This window comes from Aureobasidium subglaciale (assembly GCF_000721755.1).
Source record: "Aureobasidium subglaciale EXF-2481 unplaced genomic scaffold scaffold_24, whole genome shotgun sequence".
Lineage (NCBI taxonomy): Eukaryota > Fungi > Ascomycota > Dothideomycetes > Dothideales > Saccotheciaceae > Aureobasidium > Aureobasidium subglaciale.
Genome location: NW_013566971.1, coordinates 324926 through 344459, shown reverse-complemented (window position 1 = coordinate 344459; position 19534 = coordinate 324926). Strand labels below are relative to the sequence as shown.

At 49.0% G+C, this 19534-nt stretch overlaps 10 protein-coding genes across 10 annotated transcripts; 6 read left to right on the top strand and 4 right to left on the bottom strand.

Moving 5' to 3' along the window:
* Window positions 1-611: 611 nt before the first annotated feature.
* Window positions 612-2234, bottom strand: AUEXF2481DRAFT_91708 (uncharacterized protein). The gene is made up of 5 exons (XM_013485122.1): window positions 1747-2234; window positions 1665-1673; window positions 1308-1614; window positions 1126-1257; window positions 612-1074 (listed from the first exon to the last, which is right to left on the bottom strand). Exons 1-5 carry the CDS (start codon window positions 2083-2085, stop codon window positions 815-817), a joined length of 1047 nt encoding a protein of 348 aa, XP_013340576.1. The 5' UTR covers window positions 2086-2234; the 3' UTR covers window positions 612-814.
* Window positions 2235-2455: 221 nt separating this feature from the next.
* Window positions 2456-4062, bottom strand: AUEXF2481DRAFT_101139 (uncharacterized protein). The gene is made up of 2 exons (XM_013485148.1): window positions 3484-4062; window positions 2456-3430 (listed from the first exon to the last, which is right to left on the bottom strand). Exons 1-2 carry the CDS (start codon window positions 3983-3985, stop codon window positions 2607-2609), a joined length of 1326 nt encoding a protein of 441 aa, XP_013340602.1. The 5' UTR covers window positions 3986-4062; the 3' UTR covers window positions 2456-2606.
* Window positions 4063-4798: 736 nt separating this feature from the next.
* Window positions 4799-6018, top strand: AUEXF2481DRAFT_43517 (uncharacterized protein). Its single transcript, XM_013485080.1, has 2 exons — window positions 4799-5248; window positions 5302-6018. Exons 1-2 carry the CDS (start codon window positions 4897-4899, stop codon window positions 5961-5963), a joined length of 1014 nt encoding a protein of 337 aa, XP_013340534.1. The 5' UTR covers window positions 4799-4896; the 3' UTR covers window positions 5964-6018.
* A 258-nt stretch (window positions 6019-6276) lies between these two features.
* Window positions 6277-7671, top strand: AUEXF2481DRAFT_43516 (uncharacterized protein). Its single transcript, XM_013485079.1, has 6 exons — window positions 6277-6433; window positions 6485-6533; window positions 6583-6803; window positions 6854-7136; window positions 7190-7317; window positions 7370-7671. The coding sequence occupies exons 1-6, from the start codon at window positions 6322-6324 to the stop codon at window positions 7495-7497; spliced, it is 921 nt and encodes a 306-aa protein (XP_013340533.1). The 5' UTR covers window positions 6277-6321; the 3' UTR covers window positions 7498-7671.
* A 244-nt stretch (window positions 7672-7915) lies between these two features.
* On the bottom strand, window positions 7916-9307 carry AUEXF2481DRAFT_82691 (uncharacterized protein; the record flags this gene model as incomplete). The annotated part of the gene is made up of 2 exons (XM_013485113.1): window positions 7916-8616; window positions 8677-9307. The coding sequence occupies 2 exons, from the start codon at window positions 9305-9307 to the stop codon at window positions 8129-8131; spliced, it is 1119 nt and encodes a 372-aa protein (XP_013340567.1). The 3' UTR covers window positions 7916-8128.
* A 478-nt stretch (window positions 9308-9785) lies between these two features.
* On the top strand, window positions 9786-10945 carry AUEXF2481DRAFT_43515 (uncharacterized protein). Its single transcript, XM_013485078.1, has one exon. The coding sequence runs from the start codon at window positions 9859-9861 to the stop codon at window positions 10858-10860; it is 1002 nt and encodes a 333-aa protein (XP_013340532.1). The 5' UTR covers window positions 9786-9858; the 3' UTR covers window positions 10861-10945.
* Window positions 10946-11577: 632 nt separating this feature from the next.
* On the top strand, window positions 11578-12666 carry AUEXF2481DRAFT_8073 (uncharacterized protein; the record flags this gene model as incomplete). Its single annotated transcript, XM_013485028.1, has 4 exons — window positions 11578-11851; window positions 11906-11966; window positions 12054-12476; window positions 12525-12666. The coding sequence occupies 4 exons, from the start codon at window positions 11578-11580 to the stop codon at window positions 12664-12666; spliced, it is 900 nt and encodes a 299-aa protein (XP_013340482.1).
* Window positions 12667-13144: 478 nt separating this feature from the next.
* Window positions 13145-14990, bottom strand: AUEXF2481DRAFT_43513 (uncharacterized protein). Its single transcript, XM_013485077.1, has 3 exons — window positions 14528-14990; window positions 14135-14470; window positions 13145-14079 (listed from the first exon to the last, which is right to left on the bottom strand). Exons 1-3 carry the CDS (start codon window positions 14765-14767, stop codon window positions 13324-13326), a joined length of 1332 nt encoding a protein of 443 aa, XP_013340531.1. The 5' UTR covers window positions 14768-14990; the 3' UTR covers window positions 13145-13323.
* Window positions 14991-15161: 171 nt separating this feature from the next.
* Window positions 15162-17231, top strand: AUEXF2481DRAFT_101129 (uncharacterized protein). Its single transcript, XM_013485147.1, has 5 exons — window positions 15162-16048; window positions 16102-16165; window positions 16217-16450; window positions 16509-16829; window positions 16930-17231. The coding sequence occupies exons 1-5, from the start codon at window positions 15243-15245 to the stop codon at window positions 17038-17040; spliced, it is 1536 nt and encodes a 511-aa protein (XP_013340601.1). The 5' UTR covers window positions 15162-15242; the 3' UTR covers window positions 17041-17231.
* A 460-nt stretch (window positions 17232-17691) lies between these two features.
* On the top strand, window positions 17692-19515 carry AUEXF2481DRAFT_48101 (uncharacterized protein; the record flags this gene model as incomplete). Its single annotated transcript, XM_013485085.1, has 5 exons — window positions 17692-17781; window positions 17843-18005; window positions 18064-18140; window positions 18204-18450; window positions 18515-19515. The coding sequence occupies 5 exons, from the start codon at window positions 17692-17694 to the stop codon at window positions 19513-19515; spliced, it is 1578 nt and encodes a 525-aa protein (XP_013340539.1).
* Between the last annotated feature and the right edge of the window lie 19 nt (window positions 19516-19534).

Below are 19534 nucleotides of genomic sequence, written 5' to 3'. Positions count from 1 at the left end.
ACCTAATATTATAGGTAGGCGTCGTATATATAGGCGCTTAGTATAGTTTAATATTTAATAAGTTCGATAAGAGGAGGAACGAGGATCTATCTACGCGGGCTCCGCTTAAGAATATACGGACGCTAAGAATACTATATAAGTACCGCCTATATCCTACTCTAAGGCTTCGCTCTTTATACCCCTTATTTCTAAAAATAAACAGATAGATTACTCGCTCTTACGCCTTTACCCTTATACGCTCGCGTCTCTAGACTTCCTACTTAAACTACTTAAACTACTATACTTTTAGACTTACGTCGAACGGCGACTATACGAGATATAAAAAATCTAAAGAAGCTATTTTTTTTATAGCGGCGTAATTAATAATATATATTACCTTAGACCTTAAAGTCGTAACGCTATAGAAGAATCCTACCTCCCCTCCTTTAAATGGATCGTATCCCCTTCTCTAAATAAATCGTACCCCTTTAGCTCCCCCCGCTTACTAGAAATTAAATAGATCCTAGTAGGACCCGGTACTTTATAAAGGGTTAGATAAGGACCTTTAGCTAATAGTAGATCGTAATACTATATTAAGCTAAGTCGGACCTTTAAAAGTAAGTAGGTAGACTCGCCCTTTAAATATAGTTAAATGTCTATAGTAGTCTAAATACTAAACCCTTAATCCTAAACCCCTAAAAAATTAATTAATCAATTAATCTAAGGTTAGTTAGCGTCTAAGCGGGGAGCGTAAAGAGAGAAACGATTAATAAAGTCCTTAAGCTGTCGCTAATATATCCGAGAAAGTTAGCTCTTTCCGATATCTACTATGCACTTAACTCTGCACTTCCACCTCGCAATTCTTAGGTAAGGGATTCGCCTTTGCATTTTGAGTCTTCTCTCTTGTCGCCTTAAGCTTGCCCAGAATGTGCCCTTCTACAGTCTGCACAGTCGTGTTCATCGGTCTAAATCCCATGTCTAGAGGTGAGAAGTTGCAGGCTGTGTTGCCATTATAAAAGAAAGGTGCACTGTAGCGATCTGTAGGCGCGCGATTGATGACGCGATGGACAGCACTAAGAAAGTACCCGTTGGTCCCTGGGCATAGGTCAGTCGCTCCTCTCTCGACACATATTTGCTACGACTTACAGAGGTTAAGAAGATCTCCGATGTTCACGACAAGATGATCTTCAACTGCTAGCACAGGGATCCACGCTGAGGTCTGTGGATGCCAGACCTCCAGACCGGGCGCGCCTGACTGCTGCAGCAACAGTGTGATTCCTACGCAAATGTTAGAACAAGACTACAGTTGTAACATTGAATGTGCATACCTCCAAAGTCTGTGTGTGCACCAGCACCAAGTTGCCTTTCATCAAACGATCTTTGGGGTGGATAGTGAAGCAACCGCAAGTTTGTCGACGGTTTCTGCTTGAATTCTTCAAACATGTCTTCTGGTGGTGGCTTTGGCAGCGCTTGTCTTAGCATCTCTAGTAGGAGCTCTGCCACTTTTGTCATTTGGGACAGATATTCCATTAGTGGTGTCTGGAAGTCTGATTCATTGAGTGTGGAGGGCCACATGTTCGGACCATGCAGGAATTTTCCTGCTCTTGGATCACCAGCTGCTACTTCTGCTCCAATCTCGAGATATGTCAGTATATCCTGATCACGCATCATGGGGTGTCACTCACAAAATAGCCCTTCACGCAAAAGTCTGTCAGCTCTCGTTGGAAAATTGGTCAACTCGAATTCATCATGAAGTCATGGACGAACCTCTTTCAAATCAGGCAACGCGTCAGGTTGCAATGCCTGACCTTGGAGCACCTCATATCCCCGATTTGACATTCCCACAGACTTTGCCATGGAAACTTCCATCTTGTCCTCCATCGGCATGGCGAAAAACGTCTTCGCGCAAACCAGCACTTGGCGTTGCAGGTCAAGCGATACGCCGTGGCCGATCAACGAGAAGAAGCCATGAGTTCTGCAAGAAAAGTGCAATGCTTCAATCACGGCTTCACGAGCCTCGCTGGTAGCTTGCGGATCCAGCCATGCCGAAATATCGATGACCTGAATGGCAGATTCCTGGCGAGAGGCATCTAGTTTGGCAATCATGATTGTCTTTTTCTTGACAGCAAGCAGAATGGTGAGATGATTCTGAGTGAAGCGTACAGGATGTCACAGCCGAATGATATACTTCGTTGTGGCGGCTTGTGCGGGAAACGATATTCAATATGAGGAGAATCCAACATCGCAATCAGCTGATGCGTCTAGTGGGTATTCACGATTGGGAAGCAGGGACTATTAGGGTTGATGAGTGGCACATGTTTCGACCATGTCCATCGGAGTTTTTTTGCCTCATGTGCCCAAATGTCGCGCAAAACGGAAACTCCGAGGCTTACGGCAGCTACAACTTCGGGGTGTCGTACTGTACTTGCAACCGTCAAGGCTTTGTACAATCTGTGACGCAGTGGAAGACAAAAAGGGCAGAAGAAAAATTCCTCATTTGTACTGATATCGTTTATTGGTTTACTTTGCTAGTGACTAGTTCGAATGCACCGCGTGGCTATCTGTCTAACAGATCTCTAGCCCATGGTAACAGGAATAGCGAATGACAAAGTGCAAAAGCACGGCAATCAGAGCATGACGCGCGGTGCCGGTTGGCCCAGGAGTTTGTCTACTGCACTCAATGTCTGGCTCAGCATTTCCTCATAATCGAAGTACCAGATCTTGTGTGATCTTGCTTCAATCTCATCCTTGCATTTGCCCATGTCACCTTTTGTCAAAGGATGGTCCAACTCGTACATCTCGCAAACCTCGTGGCTGCTCTCGACTAACCACTGAGTACGTTCGTATCGCATACCGTCATAAATTGAGAAGGCGTTGGTCAAAGCAGTCTTTGGTGTCGCTAACATCAGCGCCTTGTCAATTGCGGTGATGAGGCAAAGCACGTCTTCGACACCAGCGCCTGCGCCAGCTCCATGGTGAGGCGCTGCGGCATGCGCAGAGTCGCCAGCTAGACATACGCGTCCCTTGGAGTAGAACGGAACCGGGTGCTCGTAGCTGTCGAACACAGCCCATTTCTCTCCGACCTCGGGGAACATTTCGGTAATGGTTCGAACAGGTTTGTTCCAGTCTTTGAAGGCGTCGACGACTTCTTGTCTCGTAGCTGGCGCGATCAGTCGGCCGTTTTCATCAACCCAGGGGTCGCAGTCTGAGTTGAACGCTACAACGTTGAGTAGCTTCTGATCTGCGACGGGGAAGTGGAGGAGATGTCTGTTCGGACCTATGTGCATGCATTGGTCCAGTGCTTTTTGTGCTCCAAGAGCGGCAATGGCCTTTTCCATTGGGATCAGAGCTCGGTAGGAGAGTTTGTGTGTATACTGAGGCTTTGATGCCGGGTGATCGGGACCGAGCAACAAGGCTCTGGTACGAGACTTGATACCGTCACATCCGATGACTAGATCTGTGAGTCAGAGGTTACTGAACAAAACTAACAACAACGAGGCTTACCAGCATTTGCCTGTGCAATTGATCCGTCCACGAAATGCAAGAGTACCCTGTCGCTGTGGAGGTCATCATGGATGGTCTGTAACTTCTTGCCAAAGACAACTGTGCCTTGTGGCAATCTCTTCCACAATGCCTCGAGCAGATGAGCTCTATGACAGCCCTCGAAGCCATTCGCTCCGACAAAAAGCTTGAACAGCGCTGGCTCAAACATTGGATCGTTTTGATCGTGCTGATTGAATCCGTCAACCCATGTTAGGTGGTCGTTTGGCTGGGTCGTGTCTCCAGTGGGCGTTTGCACAGATTTCAAAGCTTCGCTTGCCAATGGACTGACAAGTTTGAGACACTCGACTGCGTTGCGTGTGAATGCTAGGCCAGCTCCATTCTCACGGAGTCCGCCAGCTTGCTCGTAGACTCTCACGTTGATACCGCGATCGATCAGGCCGAGTGCGCATATCAGACCGACAATACCACCACCGACTATGGCGAGCTCAGGCGCGTTTTGCATTGTCACAGTCTCGAATGGTTTGAAGGGCCAAAGGATGAAGTTTTAGTAAGCAGAGAAAAAGATCGCGAGGTAGGAGGTACAAGGTGAATATGATATTCCATTCCAAGTCTTTCACAACTCGACGAAGCTTGCTTACATTATACCCACGTAGTAAAATTACCTTTCGGACTATGATCAGAGACTGGAATTACTCCGAGGTTTTCGACCGATCATATGGTATGCTTTCTACATCTTGCGTATCCTCCCTTGATCTTTCGAGCCACTCCTTTGTCTGAACACATGACCACCTGGATTTCTGAACACTTTGTACAACTCCACAAATTTTCAATTTTGTATCTACAGGACACTTCCTTGCAGGTCATTCAAAGTGTCGCTGTAGATGCGTTGTCATGCTGACTGACCAACAGCCAAGTTTCTGGAGCCTCATGTCCCTGCCAGAAATTTCAAGGCAGTCACTCCTTCATAATACATATATTTATATGCTCGAGACATTTTTGCAGTCGTCACTTTGTCGCATCAAGTGATGCCGGTCTTGGGGGAATGTTTCTCGGAGTAATTGATTGTCCGCCTGGACCGACGCTGAGATGCTTTGAATCGGGGTCTTAGTCGGAGCTCTGAAATTCCACACGTTCGCCTAGTGTTCCATTGTCACTGAAATCGACAGACGCTCGGGTACATAATATATACGCCTGGCTGGTTGGATTGAGTCTGACTTTGACTTGCGATGGGACGTCGGACTATCCTTAAAATGCCAAATTCTCTTGATTGTACATGAACTAGTTACAACATCTGTCAAAAGTCTCAGTAATCTGTAATTTGCATACTTGCTCGATTTTTCGTAGCTACCATTGAGACTTTACTTTCGGTTCCGTTTTCCTGTGGATTTTTGTACCTTGACCAATCCGCCCACAATGGTTACGATCGAGCAAGTACGAGCCTCAAACGCTCAGATAGCAAAGTCGCTTCCACCCGGACTGGTAGCCGTCTTTGTCGGAGGTACCAATGGCGTTGGAGAGGTGACAGTCAAACAATTTGCCAAACACGCTGTTCGTCCACGAGTTTACATCATCGGAAGGTCCAAAGAAGCCGTCAATCGCATCATCTCCGAGTGCAAGGCGATCAATCCCGATGGAACTTATATTCCCATCTTGAAGGAGTTGAGTCTGCTGAAGAACGTCGACGAAGTTTGCAAGGACATTCTGGTCCAAGAGACGCACATCAATCTGTTGCTCCTCACGATTGGCACGCTGCAAGCTGGGCTCAGTAAGTACATTCTGCTGTCCGACACCCTGAATTGCCAGCTGATGGATGCAAAGAAACGGCCGAGGGCCTGCACTACGCGGCAGCACTACTTATCTACAGTCGCAACCGCTTCATCAGCAATCTTCTCCCCGCCATCGAGAGAGCACCACATCTCAAGCGTGTGATCAGTGTTTTCCTCGGATCCATGGAAGGCAAAATCAACATGAGCGACTTCCAAGGCTGGAATCTGGGTTTGATGGAAAACAAAGGTCATGCAGCTTCCATCACGACTTTGGCATTGGAGAATCATGCTGCTGCAGCTCCAAAAACGACATTCATCCATACTTTCCCTGGACCGGTGAAGGGTGGTATACTCAGAGGCACGAAGGGCTTTGGCTTCGGGTTGGCCAAAGCTGCTTCCAAATTCCTGTTGCCTCTTGTGCAGATGCCTCCGCAGGACGCAGGAGACCGCCATGTCTTTCTTGCTACAAGTGCGAGATATCCTGCCAAGGAGGAAGGGAATGTTACACAAGGTGTCTCCATCTCTACTGATGTTGATAACGTTGTCGGCTCGGATGGTGGTCCTGGAGTCTACTCCTTGTTTCTGGATGGGCAGGCGCTCAAACAACCCGCTAGACAGGTTTTGGCGGAGTACAGAAAGGATGGCACATTGCAGAAAGTATGGTCGATGATTGAAAAGGAGTTTGTCAATATAGTAGGTAGCAAATCCATGTAGCTCGAGATTCAGTCGAGTAGACGCATCACGGTAAAAATTCAGATCCATCTCCGCACATTTCCATCTTTGATTCTCTCTGATCTCGATCTTACTCGACTACTCCGTCAGGTACGCACCAGAAACCGTGAATGTTGACAACATGAATCTAAGCTGGCCCATACTCTATGATATGTATGACGGTGGGTAAGTCCGAAAGTATTTCTCCGAATGAATTTTTGGCACAGATCTCGATCCGATCGTGTGGCTCAAGGAGATACTCCGAACCAATATTAGCAATTGTAGCCCACTCACTGATCATATAAGCCCTTTAGACGAAACCACGGCCAGAGGCTGGTATCGCCACCTACAGAAAGCTGCTATGATGCATTCGAATGTCGAGACCGTGCCATATGAAGCAGGACGCATTGTCAAAACCGATGTCGAGATTGATCTAAGCGCCTTGGGGGGCAAGTCAGTAGTGATTACTGGAGGTATGCGGCCGTTAATCCTAACGTTGTGCCACTACTGACTCTGTCTTCCAGCCGCAAGAGGTCTGGGCAGGGCTTATGCCGAAGCGTTTGCCGCAGCTGGGTATGTCGCACAAGCACCAGCTTAATTTTGCAAATGCTGACAGCTCAAGTGCTTTCGTGACGATCGGGGATATCGACATCGAGGCAGCCAACGATCTCGTCGCAAAGCTGGATGGTGAAGCCATCGCCGTACGATGTGATGTCCGAGAATGGAAGGACCAGCTGGATCTTTTCGAAAATGCTATCCATTCATCTACCAGCAGGTCTATCGACATTGTAATTGCCAATGCAGGGCTCGGAGGCGCAGGAGATCCAATGATGGTCGAGCAAGGTGAGATGTTCAATTCCGTTGATCAAGGACGATTGCTAACGCTCAAAAAGATCCTGACGAGCTTCCCTCAGAACCAGCTCTGGCGACCACTGATGTGAATCTCAAGGGGTTGCTCTACACCACAAAACTTGCTACACACTACTTCCGCCGCTTCCAGAAGCGGGATGGTCGTAAAGACCGCTGTCTCATCCTGAAGAGCAGTATGGCTGGCTTCATCGATTGGCCAAAGGCGTTGCAGTATCCTGCTTCGAAAGCCGCAGTGCGAATGATCATGAAGTGTCTTCGCAGAACCGTGTGGAAGGACGGTATCAGAGTCAATGTTGTTGCACCTGCGTAAGTGTCATAACAATCTCTCAACAATGTCACAGTCTGATCGATGTTCACAGATTTGTGGATACTGGTATCATCCCTGAGCCATTCAAGTCCAAACTCATAGCAGCTGGAATGCAGTTTGCAAGCATCGATGACGCGGTCAAAGCTGTACTCAGGATATCCTGCGATCCTACGATTCATGGTTAGTCTGGACTCGCTCGTAAGCATATTTTTACTAACATCTTCGGCTACAGGTCGCTCGCTTGCTGTCATCCCCAGAGCCTTCTCACCAGAAGGCTATGTTGATTTGGAGTCGGATGATATGGCACCGGGAGATAATCTGTATGTCTTTGAGCAGATGGCTTTGAGCATGAAAGTTTGAGAAGGACTTAGTATTTTTTGTAGTCATGTATTTATGATCATGATGGCGCTACCAAGTATCACCATCAAGATTCATGGCAGCATTCAATTTCCCGCCGGAGGTGTGCAACTGCCAGATGCACCAAAAGATGCGCCATCACGATGATCTGAAATTTCCTTCTTCTAGACTACAGAGTGACAATTGGCCTGCAAGACGGATGACAAGGTAGGGACGCTATCCATTTATGACTCAATCAAGGTCTTGGGGAGGCCTTTTGTCCATTCAGAGGTTAGAGAACATGTTCTACCAACAGGAATGAATCCTACTACAACAAGTCTTGAATCTCCAGTCGACAAGATTCATTCTAACGTCCCAACCTATACCTACCATTAGTATAGTATAATGAGCATGTCGCAGTTAATAGATTCAGCGTTCATGATCTCGAACCATGGAATTAGATTTATTTCTGTGTGTACAATACAAAGATGAGACAATCCGTGATTACTATCGAAGTGCAAGCCAGTAGTAGGACGACTTGATGTTTGTGATTGGAAACATCTCGCACAGCGGCTCACTAATATGACTACCAGTCGCGCATCGCAAATGCGGATCCAGCCCCAAAGACCCTTGCAGAATGATCGGCTCTCCCACGCTAATTGATGTTCAAGATAGCAGGACCGAACAGGCTGGCCGCAGTGACTCCATTGGCAGACGAGAAGTCACCAGACGTGGAAGCGACCCAGCACATAGTCATACCGCTCATGATCGTGCTGCTGTAGTCGAAAGGAACAGTGAAAGACACAAAGTTACCAGTCGTCTTGACATTCTCGAGCTTCTTGGCGATTGGCACGTTCTGAGCGTTGGTGTACACCAGGCGGAGATCAGCAGGCTTCTTGCCGTTGTTGATGAAAGCAAAGGCGAGCTCGGTGGTGGTCAGAGAGACGTTGGGCGATGAGTTGGTCAGAAAGAGGTCTCCGTAGCTGGGCACGTTGATGATGTTGGCGTTTGGGCATGAGTCCTTGACGATGACGTGGTGAGTGAGAGCAGCGTATGCCCACGGACCAGTAGAGATCGAGAGGAAGGGAAGCTCGGCAGGATTAGCTCCCAGGAGAGAGCGGAGATAACCATTGCGCTCGGCGGCTAGATCGGGGTCAGTTATGAGTCGCCGGAGATAATCATTCAGATGGTGGGGGTACTTACTGGATCCCATGATAGATCCCAACAAGGCGATGTCGTTACTGTCACCGTTCAAAGCGAGAGTAGTTTGGAAGGTCTGGTAGGTACCAATGATGACGTCGCTGAAGATTGTGGCAAAATCAAGAGCAGCAAAGAAGTTGTCGAAAGGGAAAACGTATCGGCAAGGTTGGATGATCTCCTGCCCAGCAGCCCTGAGGATAGCGTTTGCGCTCAGGAGATGGAGCTCCTCTTGAGCAATGGTCTTTTCCAGAACAGAGATGAAGAACGGCTTGATCTGGGCAGGAACGTCATAGCCAGGGACATTCTGAGTGATGTTGTTGTATAGCGAAGTGTAGTAAGCGACCTGGAAGAGCTGAGCAAAGCCAATGAGCTGGAAGTTCGTGACATCAGCGGACGCGAGATGCTTGGACAAAGGTGCGTTTGGCAGAATGCCCACAGCAGCTTCTTCAATAGCGCGAAGTTCAGCACTGGGGTTCTTGATGTTGGGAAAGCCATTCGAAAGTGGGAACTTGAACGCAACTTGCCCCGAAGCGACTGCGGTACCGTTGGAAGACCCGGCAGAGTCCTGGACTGGTGCAGCGGTGATACCGGTGAGAGCGCTCAACAGAGCTGAGCAGATGAGGAGGCCGTGCATTGTTCGAGGTGCCGTGTTGAGGTATCGTTGACAGTGGTGCTGATGTTTCTTTCTACCTGGTGTATGGCGAGGAACCCATCATTATAAACATACGTGATCTAATCCCAGCAATTTCACATCGAATCCAAGGCGCAGACACCGGACTTACACATGAACTTGTTCAACTCCTAAAGTATCGGACTTTTGCCTCGTTGTGCAGACGTGGCGGTCGTGCGGGACCATCGCATTACTATGCAAGCTTTCCAGGCTGTGCAAACATTTGTTGAAGGCAAATTGGCCATGGGATTCGGAAGCAGTTGATGTTCGAGTTGCATCACATGGGCGGTCTATGTGAGTGATCGCTGCTGGGGCGTTGCGGATCAACCGGCGGACAAACAAAAAGTCCAGCCCGACATCTCCCACCAAAGTGCCGACCCGACGGTCTGCCTGGACGGAACGATTATCCCGAAGCTTTACTACCACCATGGTAATATGTTATATCAATTACGATCCGCTGTTTTTCATCAGACAAGCACAATACATTGAATCAACGCGCTGCACTTATACCCAAAATGAGCTCTCCTCTCATTGTCAGTCTCGGTACGAGTCCCTGGGGCAAGTACGAAGCACCAGGTGTCGCGGCCCCGTTCGACACATTGGAAAAGGTTTCGCCTCTTCTCGACGTGTTTTACTCGCGTGGTCACAGACACATCGACACTGCTCGCATCTACGGTTATGGTACTGCGGAAGAGCTTCTGGCTGCTGCCGAGGAGAAGCACCCTAGTCTCGTTGTGTCGACCAAAATCTTTCCGACTCGCACAACTCCGCTGGATCCTCGTTACGAGCCTTACAACCTGAACGAACACGACCTCAAGCTAGGACTCGAGAGAAGTCTGACTGCACTGAAGTCTGAAAAGGTCGAGACTTACTTCCTCTACGACCCGGATCGCAATGTACCTCTGGAGGAGACTCTGGTCACTCTCGACAAGCTGTACAAAGAAGGCCGCTTTGCTCGATGGGGTTTAATCAGACACCCTGCTTGGCTGGTGGCAAGAATCCAGGAGCTTTGTTCCGCGAACGGTTGGGTGAAGCCAACTGTGTATCAGGGAATCTACAATCCCTTCGTTCGTGGCGTTGAGACTGAGGTCATTCCTTGTATTCGTCACTATGGCATGTCTTTCGAAGCTGCCCAGCCACTCGGTAGCGGAATCTTGGGAGGTAGATACAGAAAAGGCTTCCCTGACTCGGAACATCCCAAGGGCGGCCGCTTCGATCCTAGCCACTTCATCGGCTTGCACCTGCGCCACAGATACTGGCATGAGCCCATCTTTGACGCTCTGGAGATGATTGAGCAAGCAGCTGCCAAGCACGGTCTGACTGCACGCGAATGTGCCATTCGTTGGGCTCACTTCCACAGCGCCATCAAGCCCGAGCTCGGAGATCGACTCATCCTTGGTGCAGCAGACGCACAGCAGTTGTCAGAGGTTCTAGATTTCGTGGAGGCTGGTCCGTTACCAGAGGATGTTGTCAAGGCAGTCGACAACAGTTGGCAGGAGGCCAAGATTGTCAACTGATGGTAGAAGAAGTATTGCAATAGAATTCAGATAACCCGTCAATGTTACTTATGATCAAATTGTTCCTCTAAGAGTAGATTGCTGCACAGGGAGATGTTGATGTCAAGTGAGGATTCCGCGCAAAAAGTTGGATGGTGGAATGCGTCATGACTCATGAATAAAAGCAGCCGCCTTAGCGTGCCAAGGCGTTTGACGGTTTGAAGCTAAGCTAGGCAGCTCATTTTGACAAGTCCGCTGGGGGCCAACACGTCAACATCCTCTACCCTGTTCAGAAGAGACTGGACATCACCCATGTGTCGGCGATCTCGCTTGTAAGACTGTCTTATGCTGTCTCGCGCGGCTTGTTCTGGACGACAACCTGCATGGTCGTAGATGAACAGGAAACTGCTGCGATCGCAGTCTTACTGTGCGACATCAAGGTGTGCTCGGAGTATTTATTCGCCCGCTCGAGATGCTTGGCTCACGTTGATTGGTCGGACGATCTGGCAGGATCCTCCAAACTCGCATGCTCGGAGTACACGCCCAAAACAGCATAACATCGACGCGAGGTGGAGTGTGCTTTAGCCCGATCTAAGTCGTCGCCAGCGATGCTTTCAGAAACGATGGAACGTCCGCGTTGTCTGCGGTGTCTGCTCAAGACCGACTGCAGACGATACAAGTACCTTTCCAATTCTTCTCCAATTTTGCAATAGCATTCAGCTACTCAGATCTTCCAAAATGTCGTCGAATCAGTGGGACGTTTGTACCTTTACGACTTGCTCAATCAAGCAGAGCATCTTCCAATATCGCCCATCTTTGGCAGCCAACAGTGTCTTCATTGCACTGTTCGGTCTGAGTCTCATAATCCATGTCTTCGAAGGCGTTTTTTACAAGCAAAAGACTTTCGCAATGCTCATGTCGCTTGGTTGCATCTGCGAGATGATTGGATACGGTGGTCGTATCTTGATGTGGAAGGATCCTTGGGGATTCAATGGTTTCATCATCCAAATTGGTTGGTCTAGCCATCGTCTGTCTTTACTGTCATCATACTGACATACTGTGCCAGTCTGCATCACTATTGCGCCAGTGTTCATGACTGCAGCAATCTACGTGACTCTATATAGGAGGTAAGGCAATTGAGCGAAGGCTTCCTATCTTGTCAACACACCCATCACGATGAGGATTCATCGTTGCTGACTTTTTTTCTTCCGCAGCATCATGAAGCTGTCGCCGTCTAGCGCAGCTTTCAAGCCTGCGTTTTACTACCAGATCTTTGTTCCTTGCGACATTGTGGCCTTGGTTTTGCAGTCAGTCGGAGGTGCCATGTCCTCTCAATCGAGTGGCTCCTCGCAAGCAGGCGTCAACATTGGCTTGGCCGGCTTGTCTTTCCAGGTACTCACGTTGCTCATCTTCATTGCCTTGGGATGCCAGTATACATTGCGCTATCGTGCGGACGCCAAGTTGGGCAGAGCCAGTATGAGCAGTCTTGATGGTCGCTTCAAGTGGGTCTTCGGCATGGTCTCCTTCGCGACTCTTCTCATCTTCATTCGCTGCGTGTATCGTATCTACGAGTTGAGCAATGGCTACCATGGCGCCGCCCTCCACGACGAAGGTCTCTTTATCGGACTCGAGAGCATGTGAGTATCTCCTCGTCCTGCATGTTTTCCTGCGCTAATTGTATCTAGTATGATCATCTTGGCTACCTTTATTCTGAACATGGGCCACCCCGGCATGGTGTTCAGTCCAAAGTACCAGCAGTCTCACGCTGCTGATGTCACGGCTGAAATGAGCGACTCTGGTGTCTCTACCGAGAAAGTCAAGCATTGAATGTGTCAGTCATTATGACTGTAGAGGCACGTCTTCCGCGTCGCATTGCGAAGCTGCCTTTTCCGGATTCCCGTAGGTAGGGATGGTCTCACTAGATTTATAGTTTGTAGTATACATAGGACTCTGTCCGAATGATTCGCCTTCGGCAGGTTCCTTCTTCCTCGCAACGTTTTCTTGTTATCAGCTGCACATATTGTCGCTCATATTACACGCTGGAAAGTATGTTGTGCTGTGGCGAGGCTTCATCTCTCCATAGGCCACGAAACCATCCTCAGATGCTATCTCTACACTTCACACCGATGCAACAGAAGCCATGTCTGAGATTCACAACGCTTTCTTGTCTTCTACGCACATCTTTGGACTCCGTTTAGAGGTGACAAACGAGATGCCATGACGACAATAAGCGCGATTCTGCCTTGGTGATCGATTCTTCTCGGACAGTCAGGTCAAGTTGACTTTGACAAGAGCCAAAAGTCGTGTTTAATTTGAGAATGTTATCAGGGCTTCTCACGCTACGAATCTCGAACAACTGCTCTTTCACATGAATCACCAGCGGAGCATGAGTTGAATTCTTGGCAACAAAGATATTTTCCAACAGTTTTTTCAAAGTCCTCGACCAACATACGCCCTAACATCCTTACGTCTTGACTAGATTCATTAAGCAACAACCCCTACCTTTGCCGGCTCAATGTCCGACATGGAAAACCCAGGCAGGCACATCTCAAAAGCCTGGTCACTCTGCCTACTCCTCTCCTGTACGGCCTTGGACTCGACTTCTGCTTTCTTAGACTCGACATTCATAATCGCCCTTCCATAAGTCGCAACCAGTTCCGGAAAGGCTTCAGCGGCGCGTTCCGGGAAACTGAGCAGGTACTGGCGCCAGCGTACCCTGCAGTTGTCGCACAACTCGACTCCTCCAAAACAGTGGGTGGTCTCTACACCGTATGAGGGGCGGTACAAGCATTCGTTGCAGTGTCCTTCGCCGTGACTCTCGATGGTCTGTCCCAAACCAGGGAACAGCAAGACCTCTTCTTGCGCAATGATGTCTTTGTATCGCTGCTGGTCTGTGGAGTTGGACTCTGTTTCGCGTAACTTCTTTGCATCCAGGCGGTTCCAGAGCTTGTAGTGATTGCGAGTCTGAAGCACAACGCCAATGTCTTCTTCTCTGCCGATGGTCAGATTTTCCTCGACGAATCTGTAGCGGCGCATCATCATGTGGAGGGGACCGCCAAAGTAGCGCAGGAAACTGGTGACGCACGCTGTCTCGGGTCGTGTGCACCAGGCTGCGTCAAGAGCCCAAAGGACTTCTCGACACTGTCTATAGGCAGCGACGCGTAGATCCTCGGGCATATACGCAAATGTGCTGTTGGTTTCGCCTTCGCTGCGGTGCTTGAAGAAAGATACTGCATCGTACTGTTTCCTCATGTCAGTAACGTATTGTTGTCAGGGGTCGTTGTCTGTCACTCACCATAGTATCGCCAATCTCGGCAAGCATGTTGAACTGATTCTCAGTAAACCAGACGTCATCCTGATTGCTACATGCAAGTGCTACAGCGATGGTGAAGCGACACAATGCATCAGTGTCGCGCATGCGGAAGTAGCGCTCAGGTGATTCAGCCAGGACATTGACATAACGTCTGAAGAACTCTCCATGACGTCTTCCACTTGACTTGTCGCCCGAGACAAGCAGGAAAGTCTTGTATTCGCGCGCCATTTCTGCATGGCCCGGCGTTCCGGTGAAGAGGTCTGACAGGATGCCATCAAGACTGTAGTTCAGCACCTTGTCACCATCTGTGACATCCAACTAGGAAACACTTGTTAGCTTGGTACATCGGAATTGTCACTTTCATCAATCACGAACCAGGTCTCCTTTGAACTCGGCGATGATGCCCATGACAATGATACGCATGAACGCTACATAGCGTTTCCAGTTGGTATAGTGAGGTATGACCGTGCGAGTGTATTCCCAGGCTGTCGCGAAAATCTCGCCTTTGACGTTCTCAGGTAGATTGATACCGTCGAGGTCGTTGGCGATGTCTGGGGGATAGTACCACGTGTCTCGCTCACGAGGTGCGCGTAGAGTGTTTGTGTTAGAAGCCATTTGTGAGAAGTGAGAAGTAGTATTGACGAGGGATGATGAATCAGCTGGAATCACACTATCGAGTCCTTTTTATCTGGTCGTGCTTCTGTGCATGGTCATCGCATCCTGAAGGAGTTCCTGGCGGCCCGAGGTCGACTCAACAGATGCAGAAGAAACTCCAGGAGTCATCGTTTTCGCACGCGAAGATGTTGATCCTTCAAGACATTCGTGATCTTTGTCCGTGGATCTGCACATCCAAAGTTTTGTTATATATGCGTTGTTGATCTCTCAATATGCGGAGTATCTTTTTGCGTTGCTGCGTCGACGCGCGGCAGACTTCTGAGAAGCAGGCAGTAACACATGACATTAGACCAGCATTGACTCAACTCCATTGTGTCGACGCGACTTTCCAATCCTCAACATCACCAAAGCATTTGATCTCCTAACCGACAATTCGAGCACCAGTCACCCATTGCGTGGTCAAGTCCAGGTAAACATGTCGGTCTACGATAACCTAAAGAGATCCTTGTTATCACGAGCTGCAACCGAGGTAGTTTGCTACGCTGCCGTGTTTCTCGTGCTTTGTTACATCGTGCAAGCAATCTTTGCCTGGAGACGTCTTGCCGGCATACCCGCACCATCCTGGACCGTCCACTTCTCCTATCTCTGGCTAGCAAAGAGCACCTATTCTGGCAGACAATACTGGATCCATAAACACCTCCACGAAGACCTAGGTCCCTTGGTTCGGATCGGCCCAAATGAGGTCGTGACTAACGATCCTGGAGTCATCAAGAAAATCTCGGGCACTGACGAGCGCTGGGCCCGCGATCCTTTTTATCTGACTGGCAAGTTCAATCCTTACCATGACAACTTGTTCAGTCGGTTGAGTCCTAAGGAGCATAAGTGGGCAAAGTCGCGTACCCTTGCCGCTTACAGTGGTCGCGAAACACCAGATCTCGAAGTTGGTGTCAATAATCTGATCGAGACACTTATCGCGAAAATTGCATCAAAGTACGGCACACCCACAGCCAACTCAGATGCTGCGCCTTTCCTTGATCTGGGCAAGACCAGCTGTTATTTCACCTTGGATGTCATCACCAGACTCGCCTTTGGCCGAGAGTTTGGCTACCTCGAGCATGAGAAGGATCACTACAACTTCCTTGGGAGCCTGCATGATCTTTGGCCGCAGATGTCGACATGTGCAGATGTTCCATGGCTCCGAAAATTCATATTCTCCAAACCTTTCCTCACGCTTCTGGGACCGAAGACCACGGACAAAGCCGGGTTCGGCGCACTGATGGGGTATGTGTGTCGTTGATCAATCTATGGTATTATCTGACTGACAGTATCTGTAGAGTCGCTGAGCATCACGTAGCTAAACGATTTCGTCCAGACGCAAAGCCACAGCAAGACATGCTAGTATGTTCCAAAGCCCTTCTATAGTGTCCTTTGTAGCTGACACACATCAAGGGATCTATGATGAAACACGGCTTGAATCAGACCGAATGCGAGACAGAAGGACTCTTCATGATCATTGCAGGTACGGAGAGCACGGCATCTGCTATACGCTCGGCCTTGGTACATACCATCACGACACCACGAGTCTACCAAGCTCTCAAGCAGGAAATTGCCGCAGCAGTGGCCAATGGCGCTGTTTCTGCGCCGATCTCAATGACAGAAGCACGAAACCTGCCATATCTTCGTGTAAGAACCCATCTCTTGTTCCATGACACAACACTGTAGACGATACTGATGACAATAGGCTGTTGTATACGAGGGCCTCCGCATGCGCCCGCCATTGATCGGCTACTTCCCAAAAGTGGTACCCCCTGGTGGAGAAGAGATCCTCGGCCATCACTTACCCGCAGGTACCGCCATTGGGACAAACATGTCTGCTGTGTTGAGGTCCACAGAACTCTTCGGCTCCGACGCAGATTTGTTCCGTCCTGAGCGGTTCCTTGAGCTTGATGAAGGGCGTCGTAAGCATATGGAACGTGATGTTGAGCTGGCATTTGGTAATGGACAGTGGATGTGTGTTGGCAAGACGATTGCCTTCATGGAGATTTACAAAAGCGTCTTTGAGGTATGTGTTTGCTACTCTGGTTCCCCTGGTAGCCTCACAGCAATGATTTTCTATGGGAGCACAGTCATTTTCGCCAGACGCTGACCATGTTCTCAACTAGATTATACGCCACTTCGACTTGCAGCTTCTCCAGCCTTACTCACCAAGCAACATTATGACCTATGGCACATTTCTCGAGTCCAATCTGCTGGTCAAGGTCACAAAGACTTAGATAGAATAGCTTCGGGAATCGCTTCATCCTAACGGACCTCTAAGCTCATTCTCCATCTAGAAGCGACGCTTTGGCCCGAGGCTGAACATGAATGAATCAAGGTTTTTACAGAAGTTTGCATAATCATTCCTATTTTCTTCAAGGCACATTAGGGACATAACGTACGCGCGTAATTTCTCTTCGCAATGGACAGACAATCATCAAGTTCAACACGCTATGCATCTTGACTTGTGATTCGATGCCTCATTCTTGACTGTGAAGAAACAACCAAGGTCAAACACGTTCGACACAAGATACTGTCGATACCAGACAGACCATGCAGGTCATGTTGAGTCTCATGCAAAGGCTAAGATAGAAATGCAACAGAGTCACAACCCCGAGAATTTAGTTCCAATGCGACGATCTTTGTATCGGACTTTTGAAATACTCCGCCGCGATGAAACAATACGAATCTAGTCATGTAGATCAATCAAGACGCAAGTTGGCCTGCAGGAACGATAGCATGCTCTTCGGGTAATTAATTCACGCATGTTGACAAGTTGATGCAACCTATCTATAAAGTGCTCTGCCGTAGGAATCTTTGGAAGGGTGTTCTTGTCAACGAATTTCTTTACCCTACATTTGCGATAAGTCCTGAACACGCTTGCTCACATGGAGACTCAGAATCAGGAAGTCGCGTTTCACCATGGCGTGCTGCGTGCTGCGTCTATCTCATCGACTTTGGGTGCACTGACGACTCTGGTAACTACTCTCCAATCACCAGCTTGACACTCGATCTTACTAAACTTTTTCTTCTCGACAGATTGCCATCTTTGTCTTGTATCGCGTGGTTCAAACAAGATTCTTCCATCCATTGAGCACCTTTCCTGGCCCTTTCATCAATAGTATCAGTCCAATTCCAGCAGCTTATCTGGTCTACAAGGGAACTCAACCTCGAGAGTTTAAGAAGCTGCACGAGAAGTATGGTAAGTGACACATGTCGTGATCGCCTCTGGGAATTATAGCTGAGAGTACACCTGTCAGGTTCTGTCGTTCGTACAGGACCAAATGAACTCAGCTTCATTGGAGCAGACGCTTGGGAAGACATCTACGGTGTCCAGGTAAAGAATTCCTCCATCGCGAAGTTCATCAGAATCACTCGCTGACAGTCCTCGCTGCCGCAGAAAGTCGGAGCAAACTTCCAGAAGGACCCAACCTGGCTTGCTGTCGTGTCGCCAAAAGACGGTCAAACAGGCGTCAGCATGGCTCCTCCAGAGACCCACACGCGACAACGCAATGCTCTAGGAGCAACCTTCACCAACGAAGCATTGCTTACTCAAGAGGGCCATCTTCGAATCCATGTCTTGAAGTTCATGGACAAACTTGGACAGTGTGCGAGAGACGATGAAGCTATTGATTTCTCTCATTGGTGTAAGAACCTACAATATGCTAACCGAGAGAACGTCTCGAGCTGACAATCACTGCCTCAATATAGTTACCTACCTGGCTTTTGATATCATCGGTGAAGTCGTCTTCTCCGAACCCTTCGGCTGTCTGGATGAAGGTGAAGCCACCCAATGGGCCCAAGCAATCAACGACATCTTCAAGTCCGGAGCCTGGGAACAGGCATTTGGCCAAGTCGCCGGCGTCGGCACACCCTTGCACAAACTCATGGTCAAAATGCTAATCCCAGCGGCTCCCAAACTGTGGCGTCAGAAGCATCTCACAGGTGCGACGGACAAGACCTTACGACGTCTCGCAGACAGCAACCGCACCCATCCTGACATGATCGGCCATATCCTCCGCAACAACGAGACCAAGAAAGCCCGTCTGTCTCAAACAGAACTTGTGCTCAATATGGTTCAGTTCATCAGTGCGGGCAGCGAGACAACTGCAAGTCTACTCACCGGCTGGATCTACTTCCTCCTCTCCAACCCTGCTGTCTATAAACGTGTTGTCAAAGAAGTACGCAATGCTTTCTCCTCAGCCGAAGACATCACTTGGGCCAATGTGGGCAAACTCACTTATCTCGAAGCTACCGTGAATGAAGCGCTTCGTTTGGTCTCTCCTGCACCATGCAACCAACACCGCGTTGTACCTCCCAGCGGTGAGGGCAATGTAATTGACGGCCACTTTGTTCCCCCTGGCGTCACTGTCGCAGTAGCTCCCTGGGTAGCCGAGCGCCACCCGCAGAACTTTACCGACCCTGAGAAATTCGAGCCGGAGAGATGGCTGGGTGCGGAAAGATACAAGAATGACAAGTCGCATGCCTCGCAGCCTTTTGGTCTGGGTGTTAGGGCTTGTGTGGGTAAGAATTTGTCGTACTTTGAGGCTAGACTGCTGATGGGCAATTTGCTGTGGAGGTTTGATCTTGCGTTTGATGAGAGTGAAGTTGCTAGGGAGGCGCGTGCGAAGTGGGATGAGGTTGATATGTTGGTGTGGCATGTTTGGGTCAAGCCTCCAATGCTTGTCAAGATGACCGAGGTGAAGCGCTAGATCATGAGTAGATAGGAGA

Excerpts from the sequence above, each read along its gene's own strand:
- AUEXF2481DRAFT_91708 (XM_013485122.1), bottom strand. The coding sequence starts at position 2,085 with ATGATTGCCAAACTAGATGCCTCTCGCCAGGAATCTGCCATTCAGGTC. Across the intron at positions 1,258-1,307 it reads TGCACACACAGACTTTGGAG|GAATCACACTGTTGCTGCAG; the intron begins GTATGCACATTC and ends ACATTTGCGTAG. Across the intron at positions 1,075-1,125 it reads CGGAGATCTTCTTAACCTCT|GGACCAACGGGTACTTTCTT; the intron begins GTAAGTCGTAGC and ends ACCTATGCCCAG.
- AUEXF2481DRAFT_101129 (XM_013485147.1), top strand. The coding sequence starts at position 15,243 with ATGTCGGTCTACGATAACCTAAAGAGATCCTTGTTATCACGAGCTGCA. Across the intron at positions 16,166-16,216 it reads AGCCACAGCAAGACATGCTA|GGATCTATGATGAAACACGG; the intron begins GTATGTTCCAAA and ends ACACACATCAAG. Across the intron at positions 16,451-16,508 it reads GAAACCTGCCATATCTTCGT|GCTGTTGTATACGAGGGCCT; the intron begins GTAAGAACCCAT and ends TGATGACAATAG.
- AUEXF2481DRAFT_101139 (XM_013485148.1), bottom strand. The coding sequence starts at position 3,985 with ATGCAAAACGCGCCTGAGCTCGCCATAGTCGGTGGTGGTATTGTCGGT. Across the intron at positions 3,431-3,483 it reads AATTGCACAGGCAAATGCTG|TCATCGGATGTGACGGTATC; the intron begins GTAAGCCTCGTT and ends TCACAGATCTAG.
- AUEXF2481DRAFT_43513 (XM_013485077.1), bottom strand. The coding sequence starts at position 14,767 with ATGGCTTCTAACACAAACACTCTACGCGCACCTCGTGAGCGAGACACG. Across the intron at positions 14,471-14,527 it reads CCGAGTTCAAAGGAGACCTG|TTGGATGTCACAGATGGTGA; the intron begins GTTCGTGATTGA and ends AGTGTTTCCTAG. Across the intron at positions 14,080-14,134 it reads CCGAGATTGGCGATACTATG|TACGATGCAGTATCTTTCTT; the intron begins GTGAGTGACAGA and ends ATGAGGAAACAG.
- AUEXF2481DRAFT_43515 (XM_013485078.1), top strand. The coding sequence starts at position 9,859 with ATGAGCTCTCCTCTCATTGTCAGTCTCGGTACGAGTCCCTGGGGCAAG.
- AUEXF2481DRAFT_43517 (XM_013485080.1), top strand. The coding sequence starts at position 4,897 with ATGGTTACGATCGAGCAAGTACGAGCCTCAAACGCTCAGATAGCAAAG. Across the intron at positions 5,249-5,301 it reads CACGCTGCAAGCTGGGCTCA|AAACGGCCGAGGGCCTGCAC; the intron begins GTAAGTACATTC and ends ATGGATGCAAAG.
- AUEXF2481DRAFT_43516 (XM_013485079.1), top strand. The coding sequence starts at position 6,322 with ATGATGCATTCGAATGTCGAGACCGTGCCATATGAAGCAGGACGCATT. Across the intron at positions 6,434-6,484 it reads GTCAGTAGTGATTACTGGAG|CCGCAAGAGGTCTGGGCAGG; the intron begins GTATGCGGCCGT and ends TCTGTCTTCCAG. Across the intron at positions 6,804-6,853 it reads TCCAATGATGGTCGAGCAAG|ATCCTGACGAGCTTCCCTCA; the intron begins GTGAGATGTTCA and ends ACGCTCAAAAAG.